Source organism: Muscardinus avellanarius, assembly GCF_963383645.1.
Source record: "Muscardinus avellanarius genome assembly, chromosome: 18".
Lineage (NCBI taxonomy): Eukaryota > Metazoa > Chordata > Mammalia > Rodentia > Gliridae > Muscardinus > Muscardinus avellanarius.
Window position 1 is genome coordinate 41,169,626 of NC_137804.1, and position 13,086 is coordinate 41,182,711.

The 13,086-nt window shown below is 58.5% G+C and overlaps 1 protein-coding gene across 1 annotated transcript in view; it reads left to right on the top strand.

Annotated features, from left to right (window-relative positions):
* The window catches only part of COLGALT1 (collagen beta(1-O)galactosyltransferase 1), a gene marked incomplete at its 3' end in the record, with an annotated part of 13,815 nt that extends 5,048 nt beyond the window's left edge, over positions 1-8,767 (top strand). Inside the window, exons 4-12 of the mRNA XM_080715212.1 lie at positions 1,793-1,927; positions 3,876-4,080; positions 5,401-5,520; positions 6,465-6,541; positions 6,608-6,714; positions 7,107-7,239; positions 7,740-7,867; positions 8,193-8,399; positions 8,500-8,767. Of these exons, the coding sequence (XP_080571338.1) occupies positions 1,793-1,927; positions 3,876-4,080; positions 5,401-5,520; positions 6,465-6,541; positions 6,608-6,714; positions 7,107-7,239; positions 7,740-7,867; positions 8,193-8,399; positions 8,500-8,767 (1,380 nt within the window). The remainder of the gene's footprint in view (positions 1-1,792; positions 1,928-3,875; positions 4,081-5,400; positions 5,521-6,464; positions 6,542-6,607; positions 6,715-7,106; positions 7,240-7,739; positions 7,868-8,192; positions 8,400-8,499) is intronic.
* Positions 8,768-13,086: the final 4,319 nt, after the last annotated feature.

Sequence of the window (13,086 nt, forward strand, 5' to 3'; positions counted from 1 at the left end):
TGGCGTTGGAGAAATTATTGTGCGGATGGCCTCTTTTTTCCCCCTTCCACTCGTAAAGAAGCCATGGATGTTATTTGCAGGGGAAAAAAACGAGCGAGAACAAGCACACGAGAGAGACTTAAGAAAATAAAACACCCACCCGGCCTTAGTCCTGAGCTGCAGAGAAATCCACTTAGGAGCTGAGCCTGTCATAATTGAGGTGCAATTTGCAAAACATAAAATTAGCCGTCTCAAAGTGTGCTCTTTGTGGCATTTGATCGCTTACAGTTACACAGCTGCCACCTCTGTCTAGTGCCAGGGCTTCCTGTCACCCCAGAGGAGAGCCCACCACGAGCCCCGCCCACCCCGCCCGGGCTGGGCAGCACTACCCGCTCCCGGCTCCGTGCGTCCTGTTCTGGACACTTGGTGCCCGTGGAGTCCCACCTGCCTGGCCCTCTGTCTGGCTCCATTGTGCAGCCTCGTGTTCCAGGTTCATCCCCGTTGTGGCACGGTCAGGGCTTGGTTCCTTTTTTTATTTTCCCCCAGTACTGGGGATGGAACCCAGGGGCATTCTAACTCTGAGCTCCACCCTCAGCCCTATTTTTTATTCCTTTTTTTTTTTTTTTTTTGTGGGTCTGGGGATGGAACCCAGGGCATTTGACCTCCGAGCTACACGCCCTGCCCTATTTTTTTTATTCTTTATTCTGAAACCGGGTCTCACTGAGTTGCAGAGGGCCTCACTAAGTAGCTGAGGCTGGCCGCGAACCGCGATCCTCCGGTCTCAGCCTCCCGAATGCTGGGATGACAAGCGTGCCCACCACGCTTCCGTCCCTTTCGTCAGTCCGTTGGGGAGCATGTGGGTTTTCCCGTTTGAGCTGTTGTGCAGGGTTGAGTCTCTGATTTCAGTCTCCTGGATGTAAGCCCGGGAGTACAGCTAATTGTATGTTTAATTTTATTTTGTACTGGGGATGGAACCCAAGGACATGATACTTCCAAGCTATACTTCCAACCCAATTTTATTTCTTCTCTTTGAAATAGGGTCTCACTAAGTTGCACAGGGTCTTTCTAAGTTGCCGAGGCTGGCTTTGAACCTGCGAGCCTCCTATCTTAGCCTCCAAAGTGCTGGGATCACAAGCCTTCCTGCCAGGCGTGGTGGCGCACATTTGTAATCCTGGCATTTGGGTGGCTGAGACAGGAGGCTCGCAGGTTCGAGGCCAGCCTCAGCTACTTAGGCTCTCCGCAACTTAGTCCCTGTTTCAAAATAAAGAATAAAAACTAGGGCTGGAGGTGTAGCTTGTAGCTTGGAGGTAGACTGTCCCTGGGTTCAATCCAGTATCACAAAAAACAGATCAAAACAAAACAAAGGTCCCACTTTATGGCGGAGTACAGTGGCACACACCTGTAATCCCGTACCTGGAGGTTGAAACAGGAGGATCTCAGGTTTGAGGCCAGCCTCAGCCATTTAGCGAGGCCCTTAGCAACTTGGTGAGATCTTGTTTCAAATTTTTAAAAAATAATAAAAAGGGCCGGGGATGTAGCTTGGAGGTAGACCCTCCCTGGGTTCAATCCCCAGCACCAAACCCGCAATTCAACCCCCAAAAAATCTCTTTTACAAACTCTCAGTTGGTGTCTAACTCAGATGAAGCCGGGCCTGCCTCTCGCGGGCAGTTTGGTGGCCTTCCTAGTGACCCCCGTGGCCAGCACCCGCGTCTAGGAACAGGTCACTCCCGGCCCCGAAGCCCCGCACGCCCGGCAGAAGCGGCCCGGGCTGCGCGGAGCCGGGCGGGACCTGACGGCCCTCCGCACTTTGCAGTTCGTGGACGCGGACAATCTGCTCATCAACTCCGACACCCTGAGCCTGCTCATCGCCGAGAACAAGACGGTGGTGGCGCCCATGCTGGACTCCCGGGCCGCCTACTCCAACTTCTGGTGCGGGATGACCTCCCAGGTAGGGCGGGCGGCGCGGCCAGCACAGGGTCGGGCTGGCTGGGCGAGCCGCGCTGTCCCGTGATCCTCGGACAGCCGCTGGGGAGGGTCCGCGGCGACTCCCCGCCCGCCATCCCCGGGCGAAGCGGAGGCGGGACTGCAGGGGGGGAGGCTGGCCCCAGCCCAGCAGTGTGACGTGGGGCTCTTAGAAAAATTTGGGAATCTCCTGGAGCAATCCGGACGGGTGCCTCTTTACCTTCTACCCTTCGTAAATCAGAATTGTGGGAGCCGGGCGGGCGTGGCGGTGCACGCTGGTCATCCCAGCATTCGGGAGGCTGAGACCGGAGGATCGCGGTTCGCGGACAGCCTCAGCTACTTAGTGAGGCCCTCCGCAACTCAGTGAGACCCGGTTTCAAAATAAAAAATAAAAAATAGGGCAGGGGGTGTCGGTCGGAGGTCAAATGCCCCTGGGTTCCATCCCCAGACCTGCACACACACAAAAAAAATCATCATTGTTAGTGGATAGCACTTACAGTTATATAACATTTTAAAAGGTAAAGCCACTGAACGGCTCACTTCTTTTTAAATTTTATTTTATTTTATTTTAGTGAGAGTAGGGATGGAACAGGGCATTCTCCCTCCAAGCTACACCCCAGCCCTATTTCTTATTCCGTGTTTTGAAACAGGGTCTTACTGAGTCGCAGGGGCCTCAGGAAACTGCTGAGGCTCTTCTTGAAAATGCGGTCCTCCTGTCCTAGCCTCCCGGTGCCGCCGCCCGAGTGCAAACGATGCACTTTAATGGTTGAATGGAGCCGGGCGTGGCGGCGCAGCCTGTGATCCAGCTGTAATCCCAGCTGTGATCCCAGCCTGTATTCCCAACTGTAATCCCAGCTGTAATCCCAGCCTGTGATCCCAGCTGTAATCCCAGCCTGTGATCCCAGCTGTAATCCCAGCCTGTAATCCCAGCTGTAATCCCAGATGTAATCCCAGCTGTAATCCCAGCCTGTGGTCCCAGCTGTAATCCCAGCCTGTGATCCCAGCTGTAATCCCAGCCTGTAATCTCAGCTGTAATCCCAGCCGTAATCCCAGCCTGTGATCCCAGCTGTAATCCCAGCCTGTAATCCCAGCTGTAATCCCAGATGTAATCCCAGCTGTAATCCCAGTTGTAATCCCAGCCTGTGATCCCAGCTGTAATCCCAGCCTGTGATCCCAGCTGTAATCCCAGCCTGTGATCCCAGCTGTAATCCCAGCCTGTAATCTCAGCTGTAATCCCAGCCTGTGATCCCAGCTGTAATCCCAGCTGTAATCCCAGCGCTCGGGAGGAAAGCGGGCTGGAGGACGCCTCAGCAAGCAGAGAGACTCGGTAACCTAACGAGGCCCTACTTCCAAACAGAAAATAAAAAGCTGGGCGTCGTGGCGCACGCTTGTAATCCCAGCACTCGGGAGGCCGAGACAGGAGGATCGTGCAGATTTGAAGCCAGCCTCAGATGCTTAGACTTTCAGCAACTTAGTGAGACCCTGTTTCCAAATAAAATATAAAGTAGGTCTGGGAGTATAGCCCAGGGGTAGAAGGCCCCTGGGTTCTATCCCCAGTACCACATAAAAAAAAAGAAAAGAAAAGAAATTAGGTCTGAATGAGGATTTAGCTTAGAGGTAGAATGCTTCTGGACTCAATCCCTAGTAACACACACACACACACACACACACACACACACACCCCAGAGCGCACATCTGACTTTGATTTCTTTGTGCATTGAAGGCTCTCAGGTGACCTGTCCTCCCAGCCTCCCCGGGGCGTCCTGTGGGGCCTGTGAGGGGCGGTTCCCACCCACCCCAGGTCCAAGCAGAGCAGCCGGGGCTCTCGGCCTCCCGCCCACGGGGCCAGCCCTGGCGGGGTTTCACTGTGGGAGCTGCCTCCCCCCGGGGCCCAGCCTCCCCCTGGGACTCTGAGCGCCTCTGCCCTCCCCAAGGGCTACTACAAGCGCACCCCGGCCTACATCCCCATCCGCAAGCGGGAGCGCCGGGGCTGCTTCCCGGTGCCCATGGTCCACTCCACCTTCCTGGTTGACCTGCGCAAGGCGGCCTCCCGGGACCTGGCCTTCTACCCGCCGCACCCCGACTACACCTGGTCCTTCGACGACATCATCGTCTTCGCCTTCTCCTGTAAGCAGGCAGGTGCGTAGACCGGCGCGGGCGAGGCCTTCCCGCGGGCAGGCCGGGCGCCTGGCTTGCAGAGCTGGCTGAGCCGCAGCACGCAGGTCAGGCTTCAGGTAGGGCTGTGTCCAGGTGTGCGGCAGACGGCTGTAAGGCGCAGACTCCAGCGCTGGCCACCTCCGTTGGCCTCATCCATACCTTTTTTTTTTCTTCTTTTTTTTGGTGGTACTGGGGTTCCTGGAAGCCCTTCTACCTCCGGGCTACACTCCCAGACCTATTTTTATATTTTTTATTTGGAAACAGGGTCTCCTAAGCCAGCGCACGCGGCTGGCTTCGAACCTGCACGATCCTCCTGTCTCTGCCTCCCAAGCGCGGGGATTACAAGCGTGCGCCACCACGCCCGGCTCATCCATACCTTTTTTTTTTTTTTTTTTTTTTTAGCAGTACTGGGGTTGGAACCCAGGGCCATTCTACCTCTCAGCTACGCCTCCAGTCCTATTTTTAGTTCTTCATTTTGAAGCAGGGTCTCACTAAGTTGCGGAGGCCTCAGCAAGTTGCTGAGATTGGCTGTGAACCACGATCCTCCCGTCTCAGTCGCCCAAGTACTGGGATTATAAGTGTGTGCCACGACGCCTGGCTTAGTGACTGGGTTTCTTAAGTTTCCCAGGCTGGACTTGAAGGGCTTGAATCCCAGCCTTCCTGCCTCAGATTCCTGAGTAGACCCCCAGCCTTTTTTGGGGGGGTTGAAGTTGGACTTCTACTACTGAACTACACCCCAGCCCTTTATTGTTTTTTGGGGGGGTGTCTGGAGATGGAACCCAGGGGCCTTCTACCTCCGAGCTACAGCCCCTGCACTATTTTTTATTCTTAATTTGAAACCGGTTCTCGCTGAGTTGCAGAGGGCCTCACTAAGTAGCTGAGGCTGTCCGTTAACCGCCATCCTCCTGTCTCAGCCTCCCGAATGCTGGGATTACAAGCGTGTGCCACCGCGCCTGTCTTATTTATCTTTATTTTTATTTTTTAATCTTGAAGCAGGAGCCCGCTAAATTGCTGAGGGTTTTGCTGAATTGCCGAGGCCGGCCTCGAATCTGATTTCCTGCCTCAGCTTCCCGAGTACCGGGATTCCAGGCATGCGCCCCCGCCCGGCGGACCTCTGCGCAGGCCGCGGGCCGGCCAGGCGCCTGGTTCCAAGCGTGGTTCCGCCGTGGCTGCAGGTTGAGCTTGGAGAACCGGGGCTCAGCCGGCGGTACGGAACGGCAGGCCGTCTTTGCTCCCTGTCTTTGGGCTCTGCGGCGGCCAGCGCTGCCCTGGGCTCCATCCACCTCCCCTCCCTGTCCCCAGGGGTGCAGATGTACGTGTGTAACAAGGCGGTGTACGGCTTCCTGCCTGTGCCCCTGCGGGCGCACAGCACCCTGCAGGACGAGGCCGAGAGCTTCATGCACGTGCAGCTGGAGGTCATGGGTGAGTCAGCCCGCGTCCGCCCGTGGTCTGCAGGCGGCTGTCTGCCGGGATCCTGGGGTGTCCTGAGTGGGCTTCCTGGGGGACGTGGCGTGAAAGCAGAGTAAAAAGGAAGTCGCCAGAAACAGGATCGCACCTAAGGAAGCAGCGTGGGCAGCGCTGAGAGGCTGGAGGTGTGAGCTTGGGGTGCCGGGAGGGCGTGGGCTGGGCGCAGACTCGGGGCTGGTGGCAAGAGCTGTCAGACGCCAGGCTGAAGAGCACGTGTCTTCCCCAAGGGCAGGTGGGAGCCATGGAGGGTGTGGGAGCAGAGAATGCAGCAGTACTCGCTGTTAAATTTCACTTATATGGTAGTATTTCCTAAGTGGATATCTTTTTTTATTTTTTTAGTTAAATAAGCTTATTTGTAGCCAGCTTGATGTCCTATACCTGTAATCTCAGTACTTGGGAGACTGAGACAGGTTTGAAACCAGCCTCAAAAACTTGGCAAGACTTAGTAACTTAAGGAAGCCCTGTTTCAAAATAGAGAGTCTTTCAGTCAGCAGGTCAGAGGCGCAGAGGCAGAATGCACAGCTCCAGGAGCTGACCAGTGCGGATGAGTGAACCCCGAAGTCATGAACCAGGCCGCTGTCCTGTCTTGGTCCCCGGAGCAGGGACCAGGAAGGGTGGAAGGGCCTTGAGGGTGTCAGGTGCCGCCCCTGGCCCAGCCGGGCACCAGACGCAGGTCTGTGAGGTGACCTCGGCCGGGCATGGCGGGGGGCCTGTCGTTCCAGAGGGGAGGGTCACAGGTTCAAGGACGGCTTCAGCACCTTAGGGACCCGTTTCAAAATGAACCGGACTAGAGGAGCAGCTCAGGAGTAGACCGCCCGGTGTTCGCCTGAATACCAAAACAGCCGACCGAGACCCTGCGTCCCCTCCCCGCCTGGCCCTGACCGGCCTCCTCTCCGCAGTGAAGCATCCCCCCGTGGAGCCCTCCCGCTTCATCTTGGCGCCCACCAAGACCCCAGACAAGATGGGCTTCGACGAGGTGCGCGGGTTTCTGGGGTGGAGGGCAGGCGAGGCCGGGTGGGGCTGAGCGGCCTGTCCCCTGCAGGTCTTCATGATTAACCTGGAGAGGCGGCAGGACCGGCGGGTGCGCATGCTGCGGGCGCTGCAGGAGCAGGAGATCCAGTGCCGCCTGGTGCAGGCCGTGGACGGCAAGTGGGTCCAGGGGGCGCCGGCGGGGGTGGGGGGGCGCATGCGGTGAGGACCCCAGTGGGAAGCGTGTGGACGGCAAGCCCACTCTGCATGTAAACCCCAGGGGTGACCCCTGGCGGGGAGGGGTCCGAGAGGGTGGAGACCGTGCTGGGCGAGGCGGTGGACTTCACTGAGCCCAGCTTGGGCGGTGTGGGTCCGTGTGCCAGTGTAGACTACGGCTGGCGCCCGGGGCAAGGGTGTGTAGGTGTAGACCGCGCTGTTGGGGACGAGGGAGGAGAATCGAGGCCGACTCTGGAGAAGGGGTGGATGTGCGTGCGGTGTAGACCACAGAGGTGCGGTGAGTCCAAGCCAGGAGAGGGCCAGGCGACCCCTGTGCCCCCCGCCTGCCTCCCCAGGGCCATGAACGCCAGCCAGGTGGAGGCGCTGGGCATCCAGATGCTGCCGGGGTACCGGGACCCCTACCACGGGCGGCCGCTGACCAAGGGCGAGCTGGGCTGCTTCCTCAGCCACCACAGCGTCTGGAGGGAGGTGGGTGAGACGGCGGCGGGGGGCGGGACGCGCGCAGGCCCCATCGCAGCCCGCACTCGCCGCTCCCGAGCGAGCCCCGTGCTGTCTAGGTCCGACCCGGTGCCTCTGGGGGGGGGGCGGCACCGCTGTGTCTGCCAAGCACCTACTGTGTGCCCGGCAGCCAAGGCCGACCCTGGGGACGCAGAGGGAGGGGTGATGAGCTGCGGACACGAGGCCCGGGCTATGGACTGTCCTCAGCGGTGGCGCTGGCCGGTCAGGGAGGCCTCCCAGGGGGGACATCTGAGCGGGACCGGATGAGCGGGCGCCCGTCCACCGCTGCCAGGACGGACGGCAGGGGGCCCCCGGGCGGGAGGCGCGGGCAGTGGCCGGAGAGGTGGCGGCCAGGAGGGGCTGGGGTCGCATCTGCTTCTCCGAGTCCCTGCGCCTTGGGGCAGAGCCGCCAGCTTCAGGGACAGGCCGGGCTCGGGTCGTGTCACCTGGGGGACCCTTCCCTCCCTCAGGTGGTGGACAGGGGGCTGCAGAAGTCGCTCGTGTTTGAGGATGACCTCCGATTCGAGATCTTCTTCAAGAGACGCCTCATGAACCTCATGCAGGACGTAGAGCGCGAGGGCCTGGACTGGGACCTCATGTAAGGGGCCTGGGACGGGGCGGGGCCTGGGACGGGGCGGGGCCTGGGGCGCGACGGGGTGGGGCAGAGCCTGGGGCGGGGCCTGGGGTGTGGTGGGGGCGGGGCGGAGTCCAGGATGTGACGGGGCGGAGCCTCGGTCTAGCGGGGGCGGGGCCTAAGTGGGGCGGGGCCTGGGGCGTGATGGGGTGGGGCAGAGCCTAGGGCGGGGCCTGGGGCGCGATGGGGGCGGGGTCCGGTCCGGGACGTGATGGGGCGGAGCCTGTGGCATGATGGGGCGGGGCCTGGCTGATGGGCGGGGCTTGGGCTGACGGGCCCGTCCCCCCAGCTACGTGGGCCGGAAGCGGATGCAGGTGGAGCGCCCCGAGAAGGCCGTGCCCCGCGTGCGCAACCTGGTGGAGGCCGACTACTCCTACTGGACGCTGGCCTACGTCATCTCCCTGCAAGGCGCCCGCAAGCTGCTGGCCGCCAGGCCGCTGGCCAAGATGCTGCCGGTCGATGAGTTCCTGCCCGTCATGTTCGACAAGCACCCAGTGTGAGGGGCGGGCCGGGGTCTCCCGCGGGGTCTCCCGCGGGCGGTGGGCTTCGGGCGGCTCCGCTCCCCCCGCCCGGCCCGACGCGCGCTCCGCCCGCAGGTCCGAGTACAAGGCGCACTTCTCCCCCCGCGACCTGCGCGCCTTCTCCGCGGAGCCCCTGCTCGTCTACCCCACGCACTACACCGGGGACGAGGGCTACGTGAGCGACACGGAGACCTCGGTGGTGTGGGACGACGAGCGCGTGCCCACCGACTGGGACCGGGCCAAGTCCCAGAAGGCGCGGCGGCAGCAGGCCTTGAGCCGCGAGGCCAAGAACGCGGACGTGCTGCGGTCGCCGCTGGACAGCGCGGCCCGCGACGAGCTCTGAGGCCGGGGCGCGGAGACCCCCGCCCAGGGCGCCGGCCCCGGGAGGCGGAGACCCCGGCCCGGTCCAGGACGCACCAGGCCCCGGGAGGCAGAGACCCCGGCCCAGGGCGCGCCAGGCCCCAGCGTGCGGAGACCCCGGCCCAGGGCGCACCAGGCCCCGGGATGCGGAGACCCCGGCCCAGCCGCGAGCACCTGCTGCATCAGGCTCCGGGTCGCGGGACGGAAGGAGCACGGGGAGATGTGCCCTGGACCCCTTTAAAGTCGTATTTATTGAGCGCCCGCCCTGCGGGCCCCGCTCCAGCAGCACTCCGGGGATCTCGGGGTGGGCGAGGCGCGTTGACTCATTATCCAGATGGCGAGGCCCCTCTGCGCTGGCCCTGGTGCGGCTGTGCTGCTGCTCGTCGGGGTCGTCGAGGCCCCCCCCCGCGGCCCCCTGCACCGCTGTCCGCTCACATCTCACCCGTGTGCGGGGCCACGGGGCCGCGCGCTCTGCGCCGTGGGTCGGGTGCCTGGCCCCTCGCCCCGGCCTGCCGTCCCAGGGGTGGCCCCCGCCTGCTCTGGCCGTGTCTTCCAGCCTGGGGTGAACCCGCCGGGGGCGGCCGGGAGCTGCTGCGTGTGGGTGCTGGGTGTTGGGTGCGGGCGTGCCCGCAGGGCGCCTGTGCTTCGGCCTATGGAAGGTCAGCGGCCTCCCGCGCTCCCGTGCTGACCCCGGCGGGTCTTGGATAACTTGCTTATTTTTTTAATTAAATGTTCCTGGTTGGTTTTCACAGAAGTCTGTAGCCTCACTTGCTGCCAGAACACGTCCCCACCTCTGCCCCCAGCAGCCAGCGGGGATCGGAGGAGCGGGCGCCCCCCCCCCCCGGGGTCATTGAGGGTCACAGAGCCTTGGTCCCGCACGCCCCATAAGACCCCCCATTCACCTGGGTCTAAACTGCAGGTCAGCTGCAGCGGTTCCCACGTGAATTTCATTTTTCTTTTTCTTTCTTTTTTTTGCAGTACTGGGGATGGAACCCAGAGGCCTTCTACCTCTGGGCTACACACCCAGATCTATTTTTATGTTTTATTTGGTAACAAGGTCTCACTAAGTAGCTGAGGCTGGCTTCAAACCTGTGCGATCCTCCTCTCAGCCTCCCAAGCGTGGGGATTACAAGCGTGCGCCTCCACGCCCAGCTTTTATTCTTTATTTTGAAACCGGGTCTCACTGAGTTGCAGAGGGCCTCACCAAGTAGCTGAGGTCGTCAGCGAACCGCGATCCTCCGGTCTCAGCCTCCCGAATGCTGGAATTACCAGCGTGCGCCACCACGCCCGGCTGGCTTTTTAGGAGTTTGAAACCCTTAGGGTGTGGGAATATGCCCACCACTTTTAATAAACTAAACAGGTGGTGTGTGATGAGAATAGAAAAAACTGGAACATACAACTATGCAAACTGGCGTAGCAGAAATTAAACCCCACATTCTCAGGCAGCTCTAAAATCGTGTGCAAACCCTCCTCCAGCTTTCCATATTCGCACGATGCAAATATAGTACCCTGCTGGGCTCTCAGTCATCCCTACCCGGGTAGAAACTACAACAAGTGCTGCGTAAATACCTGTTAAAGCCGGGCGTGGGGCCACGCTTGTCATCCCCGCGGTTGGGAGGCGGAGACAGGAGGATCACACGGGTTCGAAGCCAGCCTCAGCTACTGAGTGAGGCTCTCAGCAACTTAGCGAGACCCTGTTTCCAAATAAAGTATAAGATAGGTCTGGGAGGATAACCCGGAGGTAGAAAAGTCCCTGGGTTCCACCCCCAGTACCATAAATAAAAAATAAATAAAATAAATAAATAAATGTTGTTGTATGTTTAGGGAAGAAAAGATTAGCAAGGAAAAAGCCCGCACCTGTTCAGTACTGGCGCAGATTTATTTTAAATATTTTCTGCCTCTCGTTGCTTAAGTTCAAGTGTCAAGGGCACGCACTTTGGGGTTTTTTTAAGTACTGAGGATAGAACCCAGGGTCATTCTACCTCCAAGCTATGCCCCCAGCCCTATTTTTTATCCTTTATTTCGAAACGGGGTCTCACTAAGTTGCAGAGGGCCTCACTGAGCAGCCGAGGCTGGCTATGAACTTGTGATCGCCCTGCCTCGGCCTCCCAATTACTGGGATTGCAAGTGTGCGCCACCACGCCCAGCTCCTCCCACACCTTTATTTTTAATTTTTGCAGTGCTGGGGATTGAACCAAGGGGCAGTCTACCTCTGCACTCTACACCCTCAGACCTATTTTTATTCTTTATTTTGAAGCAGGGTCTCACAAAGTTGCAGAGGGCCTCACTATGTAGTAGCTGAGGCTGTCCGCGAACCGCGATCCTCTGGGTCTCAGCCTCCCAAATGCTGGGATTACAAGCGTGCGCCACCACGCCCGGCTCCCTATTTTATATTTTATTTGGAAACAGGGTTTCAATAAATTGCTGAGAGCCTCACTAGGCAGCTGAGGCTGGCCGCAAACCCGCATGACGCTATCTCAGCCTCCCAAGCACTGGGATTACAAGCATGTGCCACCAAGCCTGGCATTGAATTTTATTTTGAGACAGTCTCACTAAGTTGTTGAGGCTGGCCTTTATGTTGCAATCCTTCCCCTCCTCAGCCTCCCAAATTGCTCGGATTACAGGCCTCCACCACCACACTTGGCCACCCATGAATATATATATATTGTTTAGTAGTAGTAGTGGGGACGGAACCCAGGAACATTCTACCTCTGAGCTACACCGCAGCCCTGTTTTTCATTGTTTTGAAACAGGGTCTCACTAAGTTGCAGAGGGGCCTCACTGAGGAGCGGAGGCCGGCCACGGACCCTGTCCCAGCCTCCCAAGTACGGGGACTCCAGGCATCCACCCCTGTGCCAGGCTCCAGTGAATTTTTTTTTTCGGGTCTGGGGATGGAACCCGGGAGCGTTTGACCTCCGAGTTATACCCCCTGCCTTAGTTTGTTTATTTATTTATTATTATTATTATTATTATTATTATTATTATTATTATTAGTGGTGGTACTGGGGTTCCTGGAAGTCCTTCTACCTCCGGGCTACACTCCCAGACCTATTTTTATATTTTTATTTGGAAACAGGGTCTCCTAAGCCAGCGCGGGGCTGGCTTCGAACCTGTGTGATCCTCCTGTCTCCGCCTCCAAAGCGCGGGGATTACAAGCGTGCGCCACCATGCCCGGCATATTCTTTATTTTGAAGCCGGGTCTCACTAAGATGCAAAGGGCCTCACCAAGTAGCTGAGGCTGTCCGCGAACCGCGATCCTCCGGTCTCAGCCTCCCGAATGCTGAGATTACAAGCCTCCGCCACCGTGCCAAGGCTCCGGTGAATTTTTATGTGTGTTCGGTTGCCAGAAGTCTGAAGCCAGGCCCAGCCCCGGAAGCCTCTGGCGTCGCGCCTCGGGACCAATGACGTCTCGCTCCCACAGGCACATGGGCTCCGTCACCTGACCCTCTGCCCCCACCTTCCTCCTGTCTCGGCCTCCCAAGTTCTGGGATTCCAGCATATGTCACCATTCCTGGCAATCTAAGATTTTTAAAATATGGAATTTCAGCCAGGCGTGGTGACACACACCTGTAGTCACCAGTACTTGGGAAGCTGAGACAGGAGGGTCACAGGTTCGAGGACAGCCTCAGCAAGTAGAGAGACTCTCATCAACCTAGTGAGACTGTTTCAAATTAAAAATAAGCATTTGGGAGGCTGAGACGGGAGGATCGTGGTTCACGGCCAGCCTCAGCTGCTTAGGTCCTTTGCAACTCAGTGAGACTGTTTCAAAATAAAGAATAAAAATATGGGGCCGGGCCGGGCGTGGTGGCGCACGCTTGTCATCCCCGTGCTTGGGAGGCGGAGACAGGAGGATCGCGCAGGTTCAATGCCAGCGCGCTGGCTTAGGAGACCCTGTTTCCAAATAAAAAAAATGTAAAAATAGGTCTGGGAGTGTAGCCCGGAGGTAGAAGGGTTTCCAGGAACCCCAGTACCACCAAAAAAAAAAAAAAAAAAAAAAAAAAAAAAAATTACGGGGCTGGGGGATGGAGCTCAACAATCAATCAATCAATCAGGGTTGGGTTGTAGTTTAGAGGTGGAATGCCTGTAAATTCAATCCCCAGAACCAAAAATAAAAATAAAACAGGATCTCTAGCTAGACGTGGTGGTGCATGACCGTGTAATCCCAGTATTTGGTAGGCTAAGACGGGGGGAAGGCAGGTTCGAGGACACCCCCAGCAGGCAGACAGACACTCAGCAACCTAGTGAGACCTGGTTTCAGAATAAAAGGCTGTGTATCGTGGCACATGTCTGTAATCCCAGTAC